The sequence below is a fragment of the Sphaeroforma arctica genome (assembly GCF_001186125.1).
Source record: "Sphaeroforma arctica JP610 unplaced genomic scaffold supercont1.133, whole genome shotgun sequence".
NCBI classification, from domain to species: domain Eukaryota; class Ichthyosporea; order Ichthyophonida; genus Sphaeroforma; species Sphaeroforma arctica.
In genome coordinates, this window is record NW_014040425.1 from 44,154 (window position 1) to 68,275 (window position 24,122).

The 24,122-nt window shown below is 47.2% G+C and overlaps 1 protein-coding gene across 1 annotated transcript in view; it reads left to right on the forward strand.

The window, feature by feature from the left end:
* Window positions 1-1,092: 1,092 nt before the first annotated feature.
* Window positions 1,093-24,122, forward strand: part of SARC_02843 (hypothetical protein) — a 29,270-nt gene continuing 6,240 nt past the window's right edge. Inside the window, exons 1-33 of the mRNA XM_014303379.1 lie at window positions 1,093-1,993; window positions 3,081-3,191; window positions 3,713-3,869; window positions 4,067-4,235; window positions 4,665-4,898; window positions 5,305-5,476; window positions 5,625-5,844; window positions 6,235-6,388; window positions 6,615-6,755; window positions 7,014-7,298; window positions 7,676-7,926; window positions 8,240-8,706; window positions 8,960-9,082; window positions 9,530-10,172; window positions 10,371-10,937; window positions 11,417-11,774; window positions 12,082-14,823; window positions 15,692-15,925; window positions 16,085-16,273; window positions 16,497-16,562; window positions 16,902-17,005; window positions 17,332-17,436; window positions 17,667-17,907; window positions 18,163-18,727; window positions 18,872-19,026; window positions 19,448-19,603; window positions 19,832-20,138; window positions 20,536-20,807; window positions 21,197-21,559; window positions 21,702-21,790; window positions 21,992-22,397; window positions 22,788-22,974; window positions 23,378-23,752. Of these exons, the coding sequence (XP_014158854.1) occupies window positions 1,513-1,993; window positions 3,081-3,191; window positions 3,713-3,869; window positions 4,067-4,235; window positions 4,665-4,898; window positions 5,305-5,476; window positions 5,625-5,844; window positions 6,235-6,388; window positions 6,615-6,755; window positions 7,014-7,298; window positions 7,676-7,926; window positions 8,240-8,706; window positions 8,960-9,082; window positions 9,530-10,172; window positions 10,371-10,937; window positions 11,417-11,774; window positions 12,082-14,823; window positions 15,692-15,925; window positions 16,085-16,273; window positions 16,497-16,562; window positions 16,902-17,005; window positions 17,332-17,436; window positions 17,667-17,907; window positions 18,163-18,727; window positions 18,872-19,026; window positions 19,448-19,603; window positions 19,832-20,138; window positions 20,536-20,807; window positions 21,197-21,559; window positions 21,702-21,790; window positions 21,992-22,397; window positions 22,788-22,974; window positions 23,378-23,752 (11,089 nt within the window). The 5' untranslated portion in view covers window positions 1,093-1,512. The remainder of the gene's footprint in view (window positions 1,994-3,080; window positions 3,192-3,712; window positions 3,870-4,066; window positions 4,236-4,664; window positions 4,899-5,304; window positions 5,477-5,624; window positions 5,845-6,234; window positions 6,389-6,614; window positions 6,756-7,013; window positions 7,299-7,675; window positions 7,927-8,239; window positions 8,707-8,959; window positions 9,083-9,529; window positions 10,173-10,370; window positions 10,938-11,416; window positions 11,775-12,081; window positions 14,824-15,691; window positions 15,926-16,084; window positions 16,274-16,496; window positions 16,563-16,901; window positions 17,006-17,331; window positions 17,437-17,666; window positions 17,908-18,162; window positions 18,728-18,871; window positions 19,027-19,447; window positions 19,604-19,831; window positions 20,139-20,535; window positions 20,808-21,196; window positions 21,560-21,701; window positions 21,791-21,991; window positions 22,398-22,787; window positions 22,975-23,377; window positions 23,753-24,122) is intronic.

The following is a 24,122-nucleotide window of genomic DNA, read 5'->3' on the forward strand; positions in this document are numbered from 1 at the left end:
GTATGTATTTATGTATGTATGTATGTATGTATGTATGTATGTATGTACGTACGTAAGTATGTATGTATGTATGTATGTATGTATGTATGTATGTATGTATCTATATATATATATATGTATGTATGTAAGTATGTATGTGTGTGTATGTATGTATATATATATCTGAACTATATGTATAATACTTGTATGTGCTTGTGTATGCATGTATGTATATTAATATTTAAATAGGTATGTATATACATAGACAATATGTATATATATATATATATATATTGTCTATGTATATATATAGAGAGAGAGAGAGAGAGAGAGCGAGAGAGAAATTACATGTATGTAGAAATTAAATGTGTTTATATGAATATCTTTCTTATGCCCTATCCCCTTATCCGACACATAGTTAACGTAATCTACAGTTCATGTATCTGTTCGTATTCGTAATGCGATTGAAATATCTGTGAGCAGAAGTGAGAGTATATATATGGAATTATTCATACTATATATATCGTTGCCTTGATAAATAAAAGGATATGGGTCTACTCATATATGTTGATATGTGTATATAAGAGCTGTTCGTGTCTGTTTCTCAAAGATGAACTCGTGTTCACCAATATCATCGCCCAGCTGAGCAACGACATATACATAATCCAAAAGATTTCACTCACCACAACATAACCGGCAGGAGGGTCCTCATCGCCGCAAACAAGTGCGATTTTATTTATGTATTTGTAACCCATCGTACCGCAAATATAAGACGACGCGAATCGACGGCGGGGGCAGCTATGTTAAACACCAGCCATGCTTTACCACCAAGCAGATGTAGTATCACTTTACAGCCAATACTGAACCATGTACACAATGTATATAAGAACTATAACGAGAAGGGGTAGTTACTACTACTACTATTTTAATATAAATACTTTCCCCATCACTGATCAAAGTCAGTCCACACGTAATGTCTAATTATCATCTTTTTTTTAATGACCCGTCAGATTTATTATTGGGCCTTCGTAATCGCAGCTAAAAAAGAAAAGTTGGAGTGAGAGTGGGAGATGGGAGAAAGGTCTGTGCCTCTCGCCCACTTCTCACTTGTTGACATCTGCTGTTGTATGTTCGATAAACAGTTCCGAAGCTACTACGAGGGTAGAGAGGTATCGACTAGCGGACATCTGCACCTGTTGCCAGATACAATACGAGTCGTCGTACAATCGAACAGATTATGACGTCTCTGCTTTTTCATGCGTGTCTCACTTTCGACCTCCACAATGCATGTATTAAGGGATAGGGGCACGACAGTCCAGATTTTAATGGAAATACGACCCTGGAGATTATAGTATTATATTGTTGTTTACCTTCGCAAGTTCAATATCGAATGGTGGTACAAGACGCCTATTTATAGCACTCACATGTGTACAAGCATACTCCATGCGAGTAGACAAGCTCCGTCTACACTTATATTACGTCAGTGTGTAAACCTATAGCTCCCACGACACCCCACACCACGAAACTACAACAATGAATGGGATTGGTACTTTAGGGACACCATCTGCAGTGTCTGCGAAGGGAAACTCGGAACGGAGTAAACTAGAAGACGCACCGGCACAAACAATCAGTAGTCGTTCGAGGACTGACATACCAAGCACACATACAGAGCCACGCACACGCACAAGCTCAAGTAGGAATGCCTCTGCCCAGATGACAGCCAACACGCGTGTATTGTTTGGGTGTGATGTCGAGAACCTCCGGCTGACCCTGGACAATGTGGTGATCAACGACATGCGTGTGCTGCGACGTATGCACGTGGTCAGTCATAGCGACCAGCCGTTGCGTGTGCGACTGCGGTCCACTTTAGGCACACAGCTTAAGTTCCAGCTCAGCAACTTGAACTTGCCGGATGATCGGGACTTGTCGCATGGCCCACATCTGAATAGTTTGTTCAATCTAGTAGGATGGGTGGATGAGCTCGTGCTTCCACCCAGGGCTACGCAACAGATAAGTACGTCTTCTAATTTGCGTTTGCTATATCATAGTTTATTTGATGTGCTGTGTGTTGTTAGAACTTACGGGACGACAACTTTTTGAATCTGGGATTGTAGCGACACGGAAAAATGTATCTTAGTAGAGTGGGTACATCTGGGCATACATGTTGACCCTGTGCGTTGATTCATATATATATATATGTATGTATATATATATATATACATATATATATATATATATATATATATAGTATTCAAGAGCGTATACGTGAAGTTCCGTGTACTTCTCTCGGTGTGTTGATGGGGATTTCTATTAGGAAGAGACACACGACATAAGTTGCACAACCGAAAATAGCCTAAAAATTAAGATGGATCCTTCGAGTTACTCAACTACATACGCTAGTGATACCCTGGTCCAACCTTGAGAATAATGAAGTTGGACGTTAGTTTATGTTTTTGTCTGTAGAAGTTTCGCATTGCTCCGGTATGGTCTCCACTTGCACTGTGTGTTTGTTCTCTGGCATTTGTCGCTGGTATTTAAATGGATGCTTGTACTTGTACTTCACGGGCGCCCGGAAGTGGAGACCTGAAGTACCGGAGAGTGTGCTTTCACGCCGGTGTGTACTAAATCCAGATCACGCGAACACCGAACATCTCATGATAAATACATATACTTGCGCTGCAATTTGGGTTCAAGACGAGTACTTTATCAATAGGTGATAGTATTTCTGCCGCGTGTTCGCCATACGTTCTGCTATGCGTTAGCCAATCCGCGAGCTTCTTTCCCAAGGCCGAGTGAGAATGTTTTTGCAGTCACTCAGAGTGCCCCTCTTGCTCCTTGGTTATTAATTAATTCCAATTACTTGTTTTTTATGCAGAATAGTACTCTTCAGGCACAACGTTTCACATTCAACACCCAGAGGCGTATGTACAAATCAATTCAGTCATATAGATGGTGCAATTGACCGAAATAAGATTGTCTTCAAATAATCTAGCCCACTACGAAACGTTCTGATGCTCCTCGGTGACTTTCGGATAGTTGCATTAAATTTCGATCTCATACATATACACACCTGCTCTCTCCATGCGCTTCGCTTGTTACAGTTTTGGTCTTCTTGGCGGAAGCTCATTCATCATCAGAAGATGGTCCGCTCGCGTCCTACAAGGCGTCGGAGATCAATGGGTCCATCGTGCTGACGGGGAGGGTAATAAAAGGTGAATATGGCGACGATGGATTTCGCACTCTAATTCTATCTCGAATTCAGTATTTAGAAAGTGTGTGGGGTGGTTCTGAGATGCTTGTTTGGTTGACAACCCGAAGTTGTGTGGAATAGCGAAGGCGGCACAGTGCATTGTCAGCGGCTCCATTATTTGTGTGCTGAGTACTCAGGCAATTAGCGACACAACCACAAGTCTTTCCACACACGCAGATTGTCTCCACGGTTTGCCTTTTTATGAACCCCGGTAACACATCATTTGCATCAGATATTGTGATATACCACCTATATCACCGGTTGTAAGAACACCTTTTGGGTGATTGGTCACAGTACTTGTTGCACTATTTGTAGCATCGATTGCAGGGTGTCTTTTCCCGTGTAACACTCCGTGCCGCCCCGTTGTTTACATTATCTACGGCACAAGTACGTACATCGCCTGCTGGTGCAGTGTAGTGATTGTCATATCGACGCTCGCACTCGTGACATTTTCCACACTCAATCTTACCCCTTGTATGTCAGATTGCCTTATAGATGCGACTGAGTGCAACCACAGCTCAACCGAGGCATCGGAACAGAACAGCGGCACCACTACACCGTCTGCTGAGGCTCAGTTGGATCCACAAAAATCCTTAGGAACACGCTTTAGTGCACTGCTGACCCAGTCTCTGTCTATCAGGTATGTTTGTTGCGCGCCTCGCGTTGATGACCGTTGGACTGTCCAGGTATCGGCTTGTGGTGTGCGGATCTTGTAGCACCGTGGTTGCGACCTGGTCCAGACGACAGTCTTGATGTCCATGCGTTCATGAACTCGTCAAAGACAGTGCTTGTGTATTCTCAACTAACACAGCATCCACTATACACGCATATGGCCAGGTTCAAAGCACTGGTATGCCAGTCAATACTACGAGTAGACCAGGCAGAGCGAGAGATGGACTTGGACGACTGTGTGACCAACCAGACGTACGTACGCGATTTCACTGTGTGGAACTGCTCAGAGTTTCCGCTATCATTTGTCCTGGCAACCGACAGCACGGACGGCCAGGTTTGTTGCGTTGAGATCGGAAATTATATTTGAAGCTTTTAGCGGGAGTGGCGTTTCAAAATTGAACTAGTTCTGAATGTGCGTTCTGTTAAGACGTGTACTTGCGTGGTTGATACGATGCGCGCCACGTCATATGTGATGTCGCGTTGTACCTTGTGTTCCACGGCCTCAAGCGTGAGGAGGTATGTGGAAGTATTTTGTTCATCACTAAAACGACTTGAGGCATTGCAAGCACTGTTCTGGTAAAAACTAAGTTACGATGTTTTGCCATCTTGTGTCACGGTGTGAAGTCCGTGTTCCTATTCTCTAGTCGAAATATTCACACATGCACCCTCGCTTCATGCCAAAAAATGTGTGCACAAGGGCCGTTACTACACACTCAGCTATTTTTTTTGTTTTGATAACACAAACGTATGAAATCTCGTACAGGGTGATTTGTGTGAGTTCTCTGAACTGGAAACAGGATACCCCATCAATCCCAAGAGAGAGATCAACGTGGCATCCGGGTTCTCGCAGTGCCGCATTCGCTTGTCGTACTCGCCTACCACAGTGGGCGAATTCAAAATGGTACTCCAGCTGGAGAATCTGCGCAACCTGTCGAATGTCGAGCGCATCACTGTGCATGCGTCGGTGACGGCAGAACAGCGTAGTCAGGCTCTCTGGGTATGTCGTCGTGTATCCTCCAACGTGCGTGTTTCTCATGTGGTGTGTGTAGTTGGGTACATGTATTGTCCTTCGTATAGGTGGAATGTGCACATGCTATGGAAGTACAAGGGTACACAGGTAGTGCATCAGCACCAGCGTAGTATTTTTCGCCAGCTTACTTACATCCGGATTTTCTAATGGTCGTGGCAAAGATAAGCACAGGAACCTACCAAAACATACTTCCGGCTTTCAAGCCACACGCAAGGCGACACTGGGAACATTTGTGATGCGTTATTAAAATATTTATACAACTCTCAACTGAATGACATTAAGAATGCCGTAATTTTAATTTTTAAGAAGTATCTATAATTGTGAGCCTGTTCGCCTTTTAGCCTGCTCAAGTGCATGTTATGCGACTCAACAGGTCAGTGGTGGCGGGCGCATAGACTTCGGCGACGTCTACGCTCACCGTTCGGCCGAGTGGACCATTATACTGCGCAACGAGACTGTGGAACCCATTGATGTCTTCGCGATTCCTACCGACGGCACTAGTGACGATGGAGTACCCCCAGAGATTACCTTCCACCATCCATCTGGTGAGATTGGGTCGTTCTTTTCTGTCGTTGATTTGCACGCTACTGCTCCCGTTGTCCTAGACATCTTATTGTTTCAAATGAGCCCGCGAAGCATTGCAAGTTCTATCCCCAGCATAATTTGACCATCGTATTCATGCCCATCATGCAGTGCCAGAGACAGAGGAAGATTACGATTCTCCGAACGATTCAGATCGACCACACACTCCCGCGAGACGGGGCGCGAACCCGGAGAAGCACGTAAACAACATGGGTGGTATCAAGGGTGATAGCACCGAGAGTCTCAAGGAGTTCAATCGCTCGCAGCCCCGGGCTCATTCACGCACACACACGCCGCTGATGCAACGGAAGGATGCTCGCGATGGCCCAGGGTATGTCTGTTGTGGGATCTTGCCGTGCACCATATGTTAGATAATTGAGATCAGGCGGCGTTGGATCAGCCTTGTTCTCTCTTTCTGGAAGCTGTTGGCTCTTATTTTGTTCTCTGCTTGTAATTTTTATATGCACGTGCGAGGCTGGACTGTTCTGTCTGAATTTTGACGAAGTATCTAAGGAAACCGGTGCACTGCATCCGCACTCTCTGCCCTGGCACAACGATGCCGAACACTCAATAGCCCGGTGCGGGCGCATACAGAAGCACGGGAACGTACGGGCCAAACTGTCACACACACACGAACCCCACGCGCAACATCGAAATATAGTGCATGATAAGATCTGCAGCAACTGATAGCTTGCGATGTACATTTCTTCGTACCCCGTAGTGGAGCTCTGATTGGGTCTAATCGACGTGGCCGTGACCATCACGGCGTGATGATTGTGGATTCGGAAGACGACGACCGCCGAAAGGAGAAGCCGCGACGAGAAAGTACCAGTCAATCCAGCGAGCAGTTCAGTTTGCTACCAAACCGTGAGCAGGTGAGTAAGTTGCTGGATCTACTCCAAAGTATCTGCTGTATGCCTATATATCACCAATGGGCAGAGGTATATCCCAGGCTCATAACAGAATCTTGGCGTTGGCTTCGGACGGCAACATCTTACCTTTGCTGCATTCACCCTGTATACCTGTATAACTCTATGGCATGCTTGTGCTGTTTTCAGGTTATAAACCTTGCTGTATATATCACACGTCGCTGCCTTGCAGATGGTTGTGGTCAGATACCGTCCTATCGAACTCGGTGACGGCAGCGATATCAGCAGCGCAGACGTGGAATCTACAGGAGGTATTTCCTCTGTTACAAACCAGCCACAGCAGAAGACACAAAATATGCACCAACAAAACCAGGTATGAATGTGTTCACTTTGGTCGGGAGGATACCAGCATCGAGTTCAAAACGCATTCATGAAAATTCGTCCGTCCTATGGTCCTTGTGAAGACCGCTGCGAGTGATAGAAACGTATCAAAACAGCCCAGGCTAAAAATCTGTTGATTTCGATAGTATGTGTCCTGCTCACCGCTTTCGTATACTCCTCGCCCCTTTCATATTCTAGCTTTTTCCTCTACTTCTTTGACTAATCCCGAAACCTTCTGCAACCCCCACAGCAAGCCAAACAATTGTATCAATTGCAGACCCGCAACTATCGGTTGCGCATCAAATGTTGCGACGCGGCGGGGGCTGAGATACAGTGGCGAGTGATCCACGCAACAGCGCGTGTGTGCTTGTCCAAAGTGATGCTCTCTATGGACGAGCTCAACTTTGGAGATCTGATCATCGGGAAGCACTACAGTAAAACCATCAGCCTGAGGAATCTCTCGGCGCTGCCTGCAAGCATTGATGTGCGCTATCAGTCGAAGATAATACGACTAGTCGAGCTACACGATGACCAGGTAGGAGTTTGAGCGGGAATGAAAGCATCACTTTCTGTAGTTGTACCTGGAATATGGCCTTTGATTATCAAACGTACAATATTTGGTCCGCGTACGATTTCATTGGTTTTCATGCCCGACATCAGCTAGTTGTACTTCCAAGCGGTTTTTTTTTGTGTTACTAATCGGTGGACTGCCGCTATATTCCTACTACTGGCCGAATTGGCTGCATGACTACATGTTCAGTGTCTGGGTGTCGCTGCACACTATCACATCCACTATTCTCCCCCTGTGTGTTGTAGTTCCAGCGCCGTTTTTGGGGTAGGACAAATTATCACAATGCAGTACGGGTGGCGCCAGTATTCAATCCCGTTGTATTCGCTTGTCACTCTAATCAGGATGACTACGAGGACACAACCGATGCGCCACCGCCGAGTGGCGGCATTGCCAGCAGAGAACCGCCCCATTCCTTCGAGGGTGTCACATCGATCTTTGCTAGTGGCAGTGGGAGAGGGGCTTCGCAGATCATGTCCATTACGATACCCCCCCTGCAGCAGATCAACATCCGCGTGGATGTACGGGCCAGAAAAGTCAATCCTGAATATGTGAAACATATTCACTTTAGCAACACCAACAACGACGAAGATAGGTGAGGGCAGCCCGTGTGCTAACTTCTTGTTGTGTTTTTTTCTCGTATTATGTGTTCTGCTTCAGTGAGTCGCTACAATTATGCCAGAACTGTCGGTGTGGTCGGGCAGTCGAACTCATTGGCCCGCAACAAACTTGGACATGTGTTGAGTCATGCATTCAGTTTTATAGTAGCACTGCTGAAAGGGCAAGGCTTACATTTCATTCAAAGCGTGTAATCATTTTGGATACGCAATTCCATTCAGCAGTCGCAGTATGTTACTTACACTATATTCCACTCGGGAAAACGTATCTATTCTTTTACCTTATAACAGTCATACCCTGATTGTGCGCGCGAATAATATCGACCAGCATGGAGACTCGTTCCACTCGGTGATCTACCGCGTCACTACAGGCAGCCCGCTGGGCGACATCAACTTCGCCACCATGGTTAACAACAACGCCAGCCTGCGCACATTCAAGATCAAGAGCTTGCACAGCGAACAATTGCACTTGGACCTATTCACCACACGCCCTTCCCAGATCAAACTGTACACTCCTAAACTTCCGGGGGCGTTTAAGGAAGGGAGTGGCGTATCGTCCGGAGACGTGATGGGTATTGATGACGGGATGCGGGAGGGAACAGAGAACAGACCGTCGACCAATACTCAGGAGCGGCTATTGCGACGCAAAGAAAAGTTGTTGGAGTCAATGGAAACCGATACCTGGGTGGACGACGCGCATCATCGCGACAGCACACGGCCCAAAGCTTACTCAGTGTCGAAGGCTGAGGGTCGCTCTGGTATGTATGAGTTGCGCCACGGAGAACCCACAAAGATTTAGAAAGCAACAATTGGTGCATTCATGTGGTACTGGCTGTGGTACTGGCTGTGGTTGATACCTAAGGATGTCTTGTCCAGACTGTCATCTGCTCTGAATCCAGACCGGTCCTCTTGAATGACTTTCACTGAACACAGACACCATATACATTTGCTTGGGGAATATCAACTCTAAAAATGTTTGTTTACAAATTCTTTCCCAATTTTCCACTTCAGTTGACTTCGAATATCTCGATCTCGCAAGGAAGGCTGAACCGAAATCACCTGGCACTATTGCACTACAACGGATACAGACTGATCTCGACGCACTGGGTCGAACACATCCCAGCCCAAGCATCCGTATGTTTCCCATATTCGTTCGTGATTCGTATGATACCCCTGGTGATTGGACCCCGCGATCAAATTATTTATATATATAAATTATATAATATACATATATATATATATATATTAATGCATATTAATATATATATTGATATATATTAATATATACATATATATATAAATATATATATGTGTGTGTGTGTGCGTGTGTGTGCGTGTGTGTATGTATGTATATGTATGTATATTTATACATCTATATATATATATAAATATATGTATATATCTATATAATATGTATATATATATTTATGTATAGTATATATATATTATATGCATATGTGTATATATATATGTATATATATATATTTAAAGTTTATGTGTGTTTGTGTGTACCCTGTGGTGTGCTTTTCATTTATCAACAGCGTGTTCGACTAAATTTTCAAGCATGGTTACCTTATCTAGGCGGCGATATGACACGGTCTCCTACTCAGTCTCCCGGCCCACCGTCGCAGCTGACCAAGCAAAGATACTACTCAACGTCGCCTAGCAGTCCTCGCAGTTCTGTACAATCCAGTAGAGGTTTGAGCATGGGGTTACGCAACAGCGGCACTCGTGATAACAAATCGCATCCACGCGGTGATTCGGAGAGGGGGAGTGGGCGTAGCTTGAGTCGTAATAGAGGAATCTCTTCAGGCCGGAACAGCCCATCTCCTTCACGACTCGATGCCTACGACAACGGGGCGTATGACGAGGCCCGAAACTCAGCGGGTACGGGTAAGAGTACTTGGACCGGGGGCAGTGGTGGCAGCGGGCAACCACACCAGAAGGGTAAAGGCAACGCACTTGACACACACAAGAAAGGTCACATGTACGCTCCGGGGCTGTCGCGGGGGTCGACTGGGATGCACCTGGCTATGCCAACTACTGACAGTAAGGCGGGCTCGGACACATCGCATGGGATTGCCAGTGATGGCGAGGGCGAGGAGGAGGGTGCGTGGCAGCTGACACGCATTGTGCAGTCATTTACGGAGGAACAGTTCCTGCCGTCTCACTCTTTGTCGCCCAAGGACGAGATAGACTTTATCCAACACGTACAGCGCAGACGGTAAGCATGTTGCTCCTGCAAGAGAGTTTCGACCGTCTCATGACCAAATTAACCGTAACTTGTATTTTGATCTTCCACGGTGCTTCTTTCTGCGCTCAATTTTTCTCCCTTCTCGTTTGGTGTACTACTTGGGGATTGAGAGGTATCGTCAGATAATAACTTCCGCTTTTATCCGCTTCTTTTCCCGTTTAAATCCAGTTGGGAACTACAAAGGGCCATACTCGATGGCCGGCTTGCTGAAATATCCATGGTTACACTCGAGCAAAACGAGGAAATCACTGTATACGTGGTATACATCCCGTCCCTACACGGTAGCAGTTCGAACCCTTCCAGCAGGAAGCTGCGAAAGATCGAGGAGAAGCTACTGATCAGACCCATGTATTGGAATCCAGGGCTGAACCAATTTAGTGTGCTTGAACCACGCGACGAAGACACGAGTGTGGACGGGATTGGCACAGATCCAATCGCGTTGGGGCCTCCAATTGCGGGATCTGTGAAGGCAGGTAGACTCTCTGTGAGCATCGCAGTCAGACAACTCCGCCTGCTGGGCAAAGCGTGCACAAGCGCAGTGTCAGTGGGTCAGAAGTACATCAATTTCGGCCATCTCACGCTGAAAGACCACGTGGCGCAGGTGAAAACACTGGTGATCAACAACAACACGGAGTTGCCCATGCTGTATAAGGTCGTAAAATCCGGATCTATTGCATCAGGAGATCTACAGATCCGCGAAGGCCGGGCGGGTGTCGTGAAACCATTCGACAAGCGGTATGTTATCGTTTTGGGTGGTTTAGGTTGGATGGTACTGAGTCGGCCGGTTTGTATGAGGTTAGGTTAAAACTGTTGATGATGGTTAGGGTTACTGCTGGAAACAACAGTTCTGAAGGTATTGGTGTATATCTGGACTATCATGAGCCTGGTCTTCATTTGGGTCAGCGTATGTGGGGTTGAGGTTTGTTGGCGGAGTCTGGGTTAGGTTAGGCAGATCCTAGGGATCAAGCTCGATAGGACCATTTCATCCCAGGATCATAACGACAAGAGGGTGGTGATTAGATATTGTCTCGGTTCGTGGATACGCTGGGTTCGAGTTGGATTGGATGTGAATGATTTGGGACTAGACATTTTAGGCAGTTTCGGCTTTTCTTATTTGTTTTTGGTTGTGGTTGTTAATTGTGCCCGAAGTGTGTTATTACAAAGGAACGCCCAATTCATGCCACTCACACAACCACAATTGCCTACCTCCGCAGGGGCGTGAATTTTATGTTCAAGCCTACGTTTGCCGGAGTTTTTAAGGAAACGCTCAAGATCGTCAACGTCCTTGACGAGACCAGTCAAGAAGAAGTAACCGTAAAGGCATTAGTCAAGTCCCCAAAGGCCTTTATGATCAAGAGTCTATTTGTAGATTTCGGTTGTTTGGTCATTGGACAACGGTCGAAGGCTGCGTCTGTTGTGGTGACTAATAACACCGCAAATTCACGCCAGTATGTGATCCGACTTGACCGTGGGATGTGCACTGCAATTGCCGTACAACTCGACTTCGAGTTTGAGGAGGCGAATGCCGAGGATGAGGGCCTAATTTCGCAGCAGGACTTGGAGAAAATTGAGGTATGCTTTGTTTTGTAGGGCTCGAGGGTTGTGCCGCGTTCAACGGTACTGGAAGGATGCTAGGAAAAGGCATCTCAACTATTTCAATTTGAACGACTCCTATATTGCGAACTCTGAATACTCACTTATAGATAGAACGGACAAATAGAGCACTTAACTTGTTTATGCTTCTTTGGTCTGTATTTTCATACTTCTGTAAAGAGGTGGTGAGCACGAATCAACTTTGAATTTCGATTTCGGAACTACGCGTGATGTCTTCTTATTTCGATGTCGTCAAATCACCGCTGTGCAACATAACTGAAAACAGGGTCTAGAACAAAAACTGAAGATTGCTATACGCAAGGAACAACACGACAAGAAAAAGGAAATCGAAGGCAAGCTGAAGAAGCTTAAGGCGCCTACGAAAGGTGCCAAAGGGAAGAAGCTTAAGAAAAAATCGCTTGTGCTGTCAGCAACGGCCGGGGTCACACCCCTGACTACACCGGCTAGCACACCCGCACGTGATATCACCCCGCCGATCTCCACTACTGTATCGCGTAGCGCGAGTGTTAAAGAGTCCGATCTGCTGCATGCTGTAGACGGAACGACGATGTCTAGCCAGGTAGAAGGGGGCACAGGTGTGGGGAAATCTGGAGATACAGGATTCGGAGAGGTCGGGAGGGTAGCGGACCTCGGTGACCATACACGGTCTGGTCAGAGTGAGAGTGTGCTTCTGGCGCCCCGTGCTACCACCCCACCCAGTGTAGCTGAATCAACCGGCGGAATTGGAGCAGGGTCAAGTGACAGGGACAAAGAACGAACCACCACCAATGGATTCCGGCTGTTGGATGATTGTACCGGGGTTGTGGTGACAATCGATGCTATGTCAGCTCGTGGAGTGACCGTCTTTGTCACGGCTCGAGCCTTACGCAGTACAGACTACACCACCAATAGTACCCGCACAGATTCTGACTGCGGCGATTCCGCACCAGCAGACACGAGTGTCAGCTCGAACACCCGTGCTGCCAGTGTCACAGGGAATAAGATCACCCTTCGCGAGGAGCAGGTGCGCTCGTTGGTGCGTAAGCGCTGGCGTTGGGAGAAGCTCATGTCACTGCTCAACCCGCACGCAGCCGTCACGGACAACAACACAGACGCTGGAGACGACCCCGCGGCCACACACATGCAGATCAGTGTACCGCTGGTGGCTATGGGCAACGACGCTGTGAGTGCCGACAATGTCTCGGGCGCAGGTCAGAAAGACGACGTAGCGAGGACGAAACTTGGCAAAGGGACCGTATCTAACGCACTTGCCCATGACGGCGGGGCAAATTCTACCCTGAACATTGCAGGCAGGGGGCAAGAATCGATCGCGGGTTGCAACGCCGCAGGAAATGCGGAACCTTTGAAAAGCGAAGGACAAGCAGACGAAGAGATGCCTGGCACGTTTGCAGCCCCTCATCCTTATGCGCCTGCTGGAGATATCTCTACGGGTGCGACGGCGCCTACTGTGTTCTCTAATGATCAGCTGAGGACGGCGTGTGCCAGTGACACAGCGTTATCGCAACTGGGTATGGAATTTGTAGTAGGGGGTTTGGTAGTGCACGAAGACCGCAACAAGGATCTGCTGAAGATTGTCGCATACAGAGTGTGCGTGTGTAGCACCCCATCAGCCGCGACGGGAATGGTCACGGACATATGTACAGCTGAAGGCAGCCAGCCACTCGATGGTCTCAGTGCGAGCGCGAGTGTGGCGTGCCTCGAGGACACCGACACTACCACAGAACAGAACGAACCAATTGCTACAGTGCAGGAGAGTCAACTGTCACCGCAGCGGGTAGAAGCTCCACCGATAGCAACTCGGCTCGCATCGAAAATAGATCCTTTGTTCAGACAAAGACTGCAAGCTATCTTGGCCATGCCGCAGTCGTCTTTGTTAGCCCTGAGTGGCAACACATCCACGTTGCTGAGCACTACGACACCGTGTTCTCCGATCTCGACACCACCACGGTCGCCGTATGTAGATGCGCGCAATCTCAGAGACAGGAAGCTTTCCATTCTTAACTCTGAGGTATTTCGAAGTGCAGAGGGCGGCGCTGGGGTTAGCGACAGTACCATGATAGGTCAATCTAGCAATGATGCTGCGTCCTTTATAGCTGCCAGCGCCTCGGATAATGGAGAGACAGCTGAAGAGTCAGGCGGCCTAGAAGGTCTGGTTAAGTCCGTTAGTAGTAGCTCAGGTGGTGATATATCACCCAGGACAAACTTTTGCAACATTTTAGGCAGGAAGGTGGACGGTACAGGAAATATCGGGAGTTCTGCTTCGAGCTCGTCCATGTTAGATGCGGCTGGGAACAGTTTTGCGACCCCCGGACGTTTTCAAAGGCATGACGACAAGACTGGACACGTGGACGTGACCACGCCAGGTAACACCAACACCCACTCCGGTGATCCCACGCAGTCACTCTCATCGCCGATTACGAACGTGGCAGTTCTAGCCTCTGAAGCACAGGGACGTGCTCTGTGGAGCAGCAGTCAGGAAAGCTTGATGACTGGGCGCAGTGGCGATATTCAAGCCTGCAACACTTCTCCGCCGGAGGAGTGTCCTGTGGCGTTCGATCTGTCGCCAAAGGGCGTGATCGACGGGGGCCAGCTGGATGTGGGAGTCAGTGGGGAGAAAAATTTAGTCATGCGCAACACCCATCCTAGGAATGCTTTGTACTACTTGGTTATGATTATATCGGTCAGGGGTGTGAGCACCAAGTTGACTGGCAGTGTAGCCGCGAATTTAAACTCTGCCACGAGCTCTCATTCGAGCACGCGCTCGCTACTAGCTGGAAACGAGGGTATTCAAGCAGGAGACCCGAAGGATTTGAAAACTGTTGATATCTCACCAGCATCGACCAGCTCAGCAAGTCGAATTCCGGAGGGGGATTTGGGCCACCATAAAAATTTGGGTTTAGGTGCGGTGGCAGATACAAGTGGGACGTATACTTCTCTGAATGAGGGGGCTAGAGGCACCATACCCAACCCACAACAAACACTTGCGATTACGCCATCTGAAGGCCAGGTATGTGACACTGAAATTGTCAGAGTTTGCTGATAGCGATCACATCCCTACAGCTGCTTGCAAGTTTTGAAATTATGTTCCAACGATGGGTCTGTGCGTTAGTGATATGGCTGGGTACTATCTCACAACCCAATCAGTTGTCCTGATATATATGTACTTATTAGTGTTTCAATCGCTTGGAGTACTTTACGTCGACTGATTCTTTTGTCACTCGCCTACACTGAGCTATGATCTTGTAACCAAACGCCTTCGAGAGTTGTGTTTAGTGCAACGAGTGCAGCATTGATGTGTGTATCAATACCATGTTAGACTGCTCTATCACCCTAACTACTCCAAAATCGATGGACTCGATGCAAGCTTTCGACAGGCCATTTCAGCACAGCCTTTCTCTTGAAGATGACATGAGGGTATAGATTGGATCTTTTTTTTGTTGCTCAACTTTTACATATCTTTTTTATGGCCTTCTCTAACCAACACCTTCTCTTTGTTCTGTCTCTACGGATGTTTATTCCGCTGTCCAATGTAGCCACTCCATTTCCAGCCACACCCTCTTTTTGGGTTTAGTATAGTTTATCGGCGTCATTTAGATTTAGAATTCACGCAGACCCACTTCCGCCTATCGCACACTCCATGTGGAGCCCTCCTTGACTGGTATTCTTAGTGTTCTATCCGTTGTGACTCGTCTCATGAAAACAGTTACTATTCTTCTGCTTAAAAACATTTGCATTAATATATGGCACACTTAGAGATTAAATAGCCACCTTGCATGCCTCCATCCTTCAAGAAGCGATGCTCGCGAGATCTATCGTATCGCTCCACTCCACATTGATATTTGTGGTGACTTATCCTTTCTCACACTCTTGACCAGCTTGAGCCAGGTGAAAGTGCGAACATCACCATCAGACTCGACGACAGCCGACTTCCTGGCAAGCATGTGTATCAGTTGCTTGTGCAGGCATGGGCTCAGTCCTCTAAAATGGAACTAGTGTCGTCCAGCTCGGATGTAATGCAACCAGCAGCATGTGAAGAAGCGGTGGTACTACAAATTGTCCGCAAGGCACCACAATATATCATGTTTGCTGGCATTGGAGCGGACTCAGTGGTGAGTGAGAGAGTGTGTTTTGGAATTCATGCTTTGAATAGCTAGACCCTATACTCAAACGGAGCCACGTCTGCAACTGCATTTCGAAGGAGCAGTTTTAACCTAAGAAGCCGTTATCTATACTCACACTCGTCGTTAAATTAATCCTTATTTTTACAGCCCACTCGAACTGGGCTTGAGTCCGGCCCTACCCAAGTCGTAGATCTATCTCCGCCGGAGAATCTGCTGAAATTGCCGCCTTTTTTTGTTTCGCCGTATCAGCGCTACTCCCTGGTCCATCCCATTACGGTTACGTCAATATATGATGAGCCCCTTTGGCTGTCGTGCTCCTCAAATTTAGCCCAGCAGGTATGTGCGTGTGTGTTTTGGAGGGAGAATTGTAGGGAGGGGGATAGTTACATTGTAGCACTAAACGAGGTCAAGGTGGCCCACTCTTGCATGCACAATGGCTTCAGCTATCCTCAGAGACACCTTTGACTTCCCCTGGCCATCAGATTGCGCTTTCTCCCATTCTTGAAGTGTATTGTATATTCCTAAACCCTCTGGGAAATTTATACGTTCTTTATATCAGGTCTGGATATTCGCGAACGAGTCCTTGACCACGGCAGCGGACTGTGTCTCACTACCGGCAATGAAGGTGTGTATAGGCTATTGATGACTCAATTCCGTGTGACTCTTTTAGAGCTCGTAGACTCCTTATCACTGCCAAAATAAATGGTACGTGCTGCTATTGGAGGTTAAATTTGAAATAAAAGTAGAAAGTACCGGTGCATGATGCTCATTACAATATACGGTTTGCGTAGTAGAAATGCTCAATGGACTCTCTACGGGCTCGTCGTCTTACTGTGATGCCATTACTTTGCTGATTTGTGCATTCGTAAAAATACTACGTATATTACCCCAATTGACCCTGGATATATTTATTTCTCTCAACCCGATCTTCCATTCGCTTAATTGTACTTTTGTCCTCTTCCAGTCTGTGACTGTCTACCTGGGGCTGTCACCGAATGTTCGCTTGGAGTCTCTGGAAGGGGGTGAGTGTAGGGAGCTGGTCGGCGGAGTAAGGTTCAGCATATACGGGTATGCGCCATACATTGAATAGACGAATATTCAAAGGTCTTTTCAAGTGTTGTTCACAGTCTGAAATTGCACTAGTATATTTAAAATCCCGCGAACCAGTCGATGATCGGTGTCTTCCGTGTGCATTGGCAACATTTCGGAGGCAAGAATGCTAAAACAATACAATTATTCTTTGTTTGAGTATATCGTGGATTGAGTCGATTTTAACCGTGGTGATATGGCGAATATCCAGTATCACTTCAAAACAGGGCACCCCACGCGGATTTCACACTATAAGACTACATTCATATGTGCCTAACAATTATGTCTCGCTCGCATTTTCACAGGCAACGCGATGAAGGCCTGCTCTTGTCAACCTTACAGGCTGGCGAGGGCTGTAAGGAGGGTCTGGCGGACAACCATCTACTCGGCACCGAAACTTTGAAAATAAGGTACGTGCGCGAATCGTAGTGTTTTCGTTTGTTTCTATGTCTCATGTCACACGAAGCTTAATACGATACAAGAGATATGTATCAGTACGAATGTCGTTTCGTTGATTTTGGTCGTTCATCTCAGTCTGTGTTCCAATCTTGACTGTATTTGAAATCAGCATACGCCTACTATTTGGGGGGAAAGTATACGAGTGGTACTTACACCCGAGCATACCCTGCATGTTGTCCAGTGCAAAGTTTGGCATGTCGATCATGTCCGTGGATCCGAGGTATGTGAAGATGGGAGCCACCCGCAACATCGGCGAGGCCGCAACATCCTCGATCACCATCTACAATCACAACCGCGAGATGCCTGCATCCTATGCTATCCTCGCACCCGCCGGACTAAAGTGTGTGCCCAACTACGGAACACTGGCGCCCAGAGGGGATGGAGAAGGGTCCAGGGTGACCGTCTCTGTGACGGCTGATGAGGTGGGTCGTTCGAAATATTTCCCACGTTTTTGTATTTGGTAGAGGGTATGATGGCAAACAGCATCGTGCTGTGCAAGTCAGTTACAGGATTGATTTACACTGCATGTTAGTCAGAGTTGGGAACGCTACTAGCTTTCGTTGATATACTATGGACATAAATAACTCAGTTGGTGCATGGGGACTCCCTAGCGTATATGTGCTAGGCTTCTACATCTCGCTGCGGCATATCTAACTTTATTTTTGCACGCCTCATAGGTTTTCATTGGCTTGTTTGAGCGCAATCTAGCGATTCTGAACCGCAACAATCCGCGACAAACCTTGCGAGTGACTGTGCGGCGCTTCGTTGATGAGGGGTGCCTGACCATTGACTTACCGTTTCTGCGCGGAGACACTATCGCCCGGTTGAATCTCCACAATATTTACCTTCGGTCCAATAATTTGGGGGAGAATTGTACGAGAACCGATGATGAAGCCCACGGCGATCCAAAATTCGTAGAGATGAAGAGTCATTCTCCAGATTCAGGTTCCAAATTGCCCCGCGGTGTGACCGACCTGCAAACTCAATCACAAACACCACCAGATCATGCGCAAGCTCAAACTCAAAATAATGTGGACAAGTATGGGAATATGCATGCAGATTCTCTACATAGGAGCGAGTGGGTGGTAGGCAAACAAGTCGTATTGGCGCATAAAGTTGGTGACCTGATTTTCCATACCGACAGTACGTGTACGTTCTCGCTAACGAACATAACGGACAAACCATTATGCTTGAAAGCTAAGTGTAACTTGGACTTAAAGCTCAGCTGGGGAGCAGTGAAAAGTAAGTTTATTCCCTGGCCGTGTTATTGTACCCACTATTTTACACAACAACAACAACACGCCTTCGATGTAATTTTACCTGTTGTACCGGTATTAAAACGATACAATGCGATGGTAGTGATATTGGATCTCTTTTTCAACGCAGATCTGGAGATTGGGAAGCTAGGGAATCTCACGCCGAGCACGATAGCTCCAGAATACCGCAAAGCCCACGCAGTGCCCAGACAAGACGCTGTAGACTCGAAAGGTTCAGGTGAACGTTCTCTCTCCGATCCCGAATTGAGCGCTGTCAAGTGGGAGGTGTGTTGAGCCGACTTGTGATTTCAATACTGCGTCTTTAGTTCATCTATATATGCTACGTCTTCAGTTTATATATTTATGTATGCTAGTAGTCGTTCTTTCAAGTGGGTAGCTACATGTTGAGTGAGACTATGAGTCGGCTTTTCTCGTACTTACTTTGGCTTTTACTATGTGGGAGTTTGAGCTGGGCTCAGAGCCTTCCCTTGGAACACTGGCCTTCGCGCTGATATTGACAGGCTTCGACTGTACTTATGGAGGCCTTGGTTGGTGCACGCATGTATCATTTTTAATGTTTAGTAGAGGTTGAGCACGATGCAATATTTAGTTCAACCCGATCCATGTACAGTCACACACAGTGGCTAAATGACAATCTCAACCGCGATCATTAAACATCTCCGTCAATTCTCATTCGCTCGTGCAGTTCTGCAGCAAATGGCAGTACATTCCGCCGCATACCCGGGTCGAAGTGTCGGTGACGCTCCCCGCACCAATACGATTGGGTCCCAAAAAGTCACGACGTCTCAGAGAAGGTCGACGAATGCTGCAATACGGTTGCATACTCTTCGAAAACCTTAAGGTGAGTTAAAAAGTGGATGGAATAGTAGAATCTTACTCGGACCAGAGGAACGCCCATCGGGTGTATTGTCCACTTGTAACTGTTTGTTAACGGTGTGTCAGTACGTGCGCAAGGTTATTACACACTAGCAAGTTTCGCATCATGTACAATGTTCAATATCCACGCCCAAGCTTAGTTCGATACAACCCTTTATAAAGACCATCGTCCCTTCTCCACACTTCGATATAGACCATCCCGGACGGCCTCGCTGACAGAGTTCGCGAACTAAATGGTGAGTGCTCGTCCTCACGGCCACTGTCGCCACGATACACACGCGAGGATCTGATGATGAGTGAGATGAGCGACGCAGGCTCATTTACCATCAACGACGCCGACGGTCTGAGTGATGAGTCATCCGCTGGCGCACAGTTCGGTATCAGTACTTTGAATAGGGCCAACTACGGTATACTTGCTCCTCTGCAGTCACCCGTCCTGCCAGTATCACCACCGCAGGCTTCACCCAATGTGGCCCAAGACGAGCAGCACTCGTGGTTGGGTGTGTGCCGTATACATGATAGACTTTTACTGTAGTTTTTGTTCTGACGTTTTGTCTGATGCAATGTCCATCGGTGATACCTTTGGTGTAGGTTGTCTGTACAGTTGCTTCATGCTTGTTCTGTCCTCACTTAGTCTTGGGTGTGTATATTGTATATTACTGTTTGCTCAGCCTGGTTACGCGCTTGATCTGGAGTATTGAATGCGATACACCTCTTGCCTTTTTTTAAAGCTACCTGTGTATCTTAATTATTCAACCGTACTTCTTATTGTAATGCATGAAAGTATGCTTACGTGCCGTAATTTAGCTTGTTCCGTTAATATATCGCAATACCTGGCTATCTTTCTCCCTACAACAGCTGTTGTCTGATCTTCCGCTTTATCCATGCATCTTACAGGCTTAAACGGGCTAGACCTGAGCACATATTCGTGCACCATCGTCGATCTGCAATGCCACTACGGCTTGTCTTTTGGCCTGGTGTCGCCTTCCGCTCTGCCAATGGGGAAAGTGGGCCATGTGAGCCAATGGAACTGTGTAAGGGAGACTATCTATGTGCGCAACACAGCTGAGCTACCGCTGGTCTTCAGTCTAGCCACCGACCTACCCAGCGGTGTGACTGTGTACGCGCGGGAGGTCACACAGATCCACAGCGCTGAGGATTCGCAAAAGGTGTGACTCTAGATGTGATTCCCAAACAATAGTTAGTGCGCGTTAAGGTGGAGGATAGTGTCCAGCTCACTTGATTGATTTTTTTGTTTTTCTCGGAATACAGTTCTGGCATTGCATCCTCTTTTAGTATTTCCAATAATGATCTCCTTCTGCACTTATGTTTGAGCTGCGCCGAAGTCGTGCTTAAACGTGGCGTTCTTTTGGATTGCGTATGTGACGACAGCAAGTATTCTGTTAAGTTATTTCATATTCTGAATGCGCTCCGGCACAGTGGCCGTGTACATAGCGCATCTTTACTGTCTGTATTCTTAAGTCTTACATGGTCTTTAACTGCTTCTTTGTGTGTATGCTAATACTCTGGACGCCATGCACGCCATGCACAACCACAGCCGGTTACGCTAGCTGGGGTATTAGAAGCTGAGCAAATTGAACTGGAAACCGGTGCGGTGATGGGTGCAGGAACACCAAGTGTGGATACACAGGGCACTTCTAGTCCGGACCTAGTACCTCTGCTTATTGGAGAGCTCATGAGTCTTGCCAAAGACGAACAGCGGGCCTTCACCGTTGAAATCACTCCATCTGACCTCAAGGATGGTCTCGCCGAGTCTGGGCTGCACACACTATACATTGCTTTCCAGAACGCGAACACGTGGCAAAAAGAGTACCAGACGAATACAGAAAACGTCAACGACAGCCCCGTGCACGTGCAAGGAGACCATGCTGCCATCGCGGATCGAACCAAAGTGCAACAGGTATATCATACTCTTACCTCTATATAGAGCTATCAATGGCTTCACATGTTCCTGTTCGATGCTCGCATGATATGTATGTGCTCCCATTCTCATTCAGAGATTGTTTCTTATACTGCGCGCCCGACTTCTTTCCTCATTGCAGAGCGCGATAGGATCTCTCAAAGACCCCGACAGTGAAACCAGCCGGCCCACGCGATCGGACACCAAAGTCTCAGCTGATGTGAGACAGGGGTGAGTGCGTATATACAGTGTGGTAGTAAAAAAAAATTGATGCCCTTATCAATCTGATGGCAATCTTGGCTTCTGCACTTCTGTGTAGATCCATCGCAAACATACTTCTTTCTTTGTGTACGATATCTGGTGGGTGCCTGGGCATGTTTAGTTGCTTCATGCTCATTGTCAACTAAACTCGCGTTCAATCGCCAATCACAGCTACGCAAAAGTGCCCGCAGCGGATCACGCCAGGCCCCGCCCACACGCTTCAGGAGAGACACACGCTCACGCCCGGTCTAGACTTCATCCCCACCATGACGACGACGATACCAGTGACGATCCGATGGTGTGCTGCGTTCAGTATGAGATGACACGTTTCGAGCTAGAGTTTGACCGGCTGGCGGCTAACCATGAGCTGCACTTGCCGGCGTTGAGCTACCCCATGACGATAGTGTCGAGCGTGTGCGAGGATTGGTTCTCGGTTGTGAACCGATACGGAACCGCCGACACCCCCGCGCGGCTCACTAGTGAGATACAGGTGGCCGCGCCATTGCAAGGGATCATCAGCATTGATACCTGCTCGAGAGAGTCCAATAACCCCATTGCCGAGCACAAGCTTGCACTCGTATGTTTCGTGCGCATCAGTGTGGGTTCTAGGTTTTTGTGGTCGGTTGTGGCCTTGTCTGCGGTATATCATGTGAAGACGTTATGTTAGCTGCTCAAAATAGAGTTGTATTGGCCTGCCATCCGCCATATAGCTATCACTTCTTTTTTTCAATTATAAGTTCTTAGATCATGTCCACATTGCTTTCTATTATTCGTCCTTTTGCTTGTCACTGGTCCGTTCTTACTTTTCTACTGTCTCCTATATGCCTACTCTAATGCATGTCTGTACTATGTCTCACGCCTCTGCTGGTTGCTGATATCAACTTTTTTTTTTAAATAACTCTTTAAATGACCATAAGCTCGGCAATGTGCCTTCCACTCATTTGTGGTTACTGCAATTCACTCGCAGGGCGACCGTCTTGGTATCCGAGTACGCATCACGATGAACAAGGACTCCACACTTCCAGCGAATGTCATTCAAATTCTCCCCAAGACAGCAGATGGCTATCAAATCGGCACAATTGGCTTCCGAACGGACGCTGAGGGGGCTGTTGTGTCTTCATCGCCACTCTCTGTCTTCCATGTTGCCTTGATTGGTATGTTTCTGATAATACTTTCCGTGGCGGATATTATACTGTGCTCATTGCGACTGTGGTGGTTGTGTGGGTGGGTGTGGACGTCAGTTGTTATATATCATGCTAGGATTTTTGCTTATGCGAGCCGAACTTGATGATTCTTTGAAGTTTTTGTGCTGTATGATCAACGGTATAGTAATCTAGCTAGCGCGCTCATACTCCTTATTTTTATGAGGATTTGCAACAACTTCACTTCTCTAATCTAATTTCTGGCAAGTAATGGGTGTAGATTTTAATACCGGGCCTCAACAAAAAAAAATGTTTGTGAGTCGAGAGATACAATTAACAAGTCAAGTAACATGTCGGAGATCAGGTAGTCTAATGATCGCTCACATGGTCGGTTTTGCCATTGTGCCTATCACAGGCACATTCCAAAGAGAAAGAGCATTCGATATAGAGCCCTATCACCTAGAAATCAGCACCCACTTGGAGGAGAGCGATGAAGACGACGACAGCCAGGGCGATGACGATGGTGCAACCGATAGCGAGAGTGATGTAGACATGCACACGCGACGCATCAAGGCGGACACGCAGGCCTCTGCCGTGTGCACGTGCAGTGCGGTGTGTATGTGCGAGAAAGATTCGCGCGAGATGAGTAGTGAGCAGAAGTCTATAAGTGGGAGTCGGGGTGGTCGTGTGGGTAGGCGCAAACCACGGGACAGAACTGTATCCACATCTTCGATGAATTCGCTGACCTCCTCGTCGCCAGTTGTGGACTTTCAAAGCTCGATGTTAAAAGGTGGGGCCCTGACTTCCAATCGTCTAGATAGCTTCTCTGCAGCTTTAGTGACTTTGCTTGTGTGTTCGCATATGTCTGCTACCTTAGTATTGATTGAGACCATCGTCAGTATAGTGTGAGCATGACGGTTGAAATTACCCATATAAAGTGTGATATTGTCAAAACTCTGAAATCAATCAGGGAGTATAACTCGTTGCGTTGATCTTTTCAGTATGCCTTAATCGGCTTTTCATTCCCTTCGATTATCTCTGAAGATAAACAAGGTCAAACCTGTTTTCACAGACACGTATTGGTTGCCGATCAATGATCAATATAAATTCACACATACTGATTGATGTAAAAAGTAACGTCTGGCCATGCCTTTAAAAGA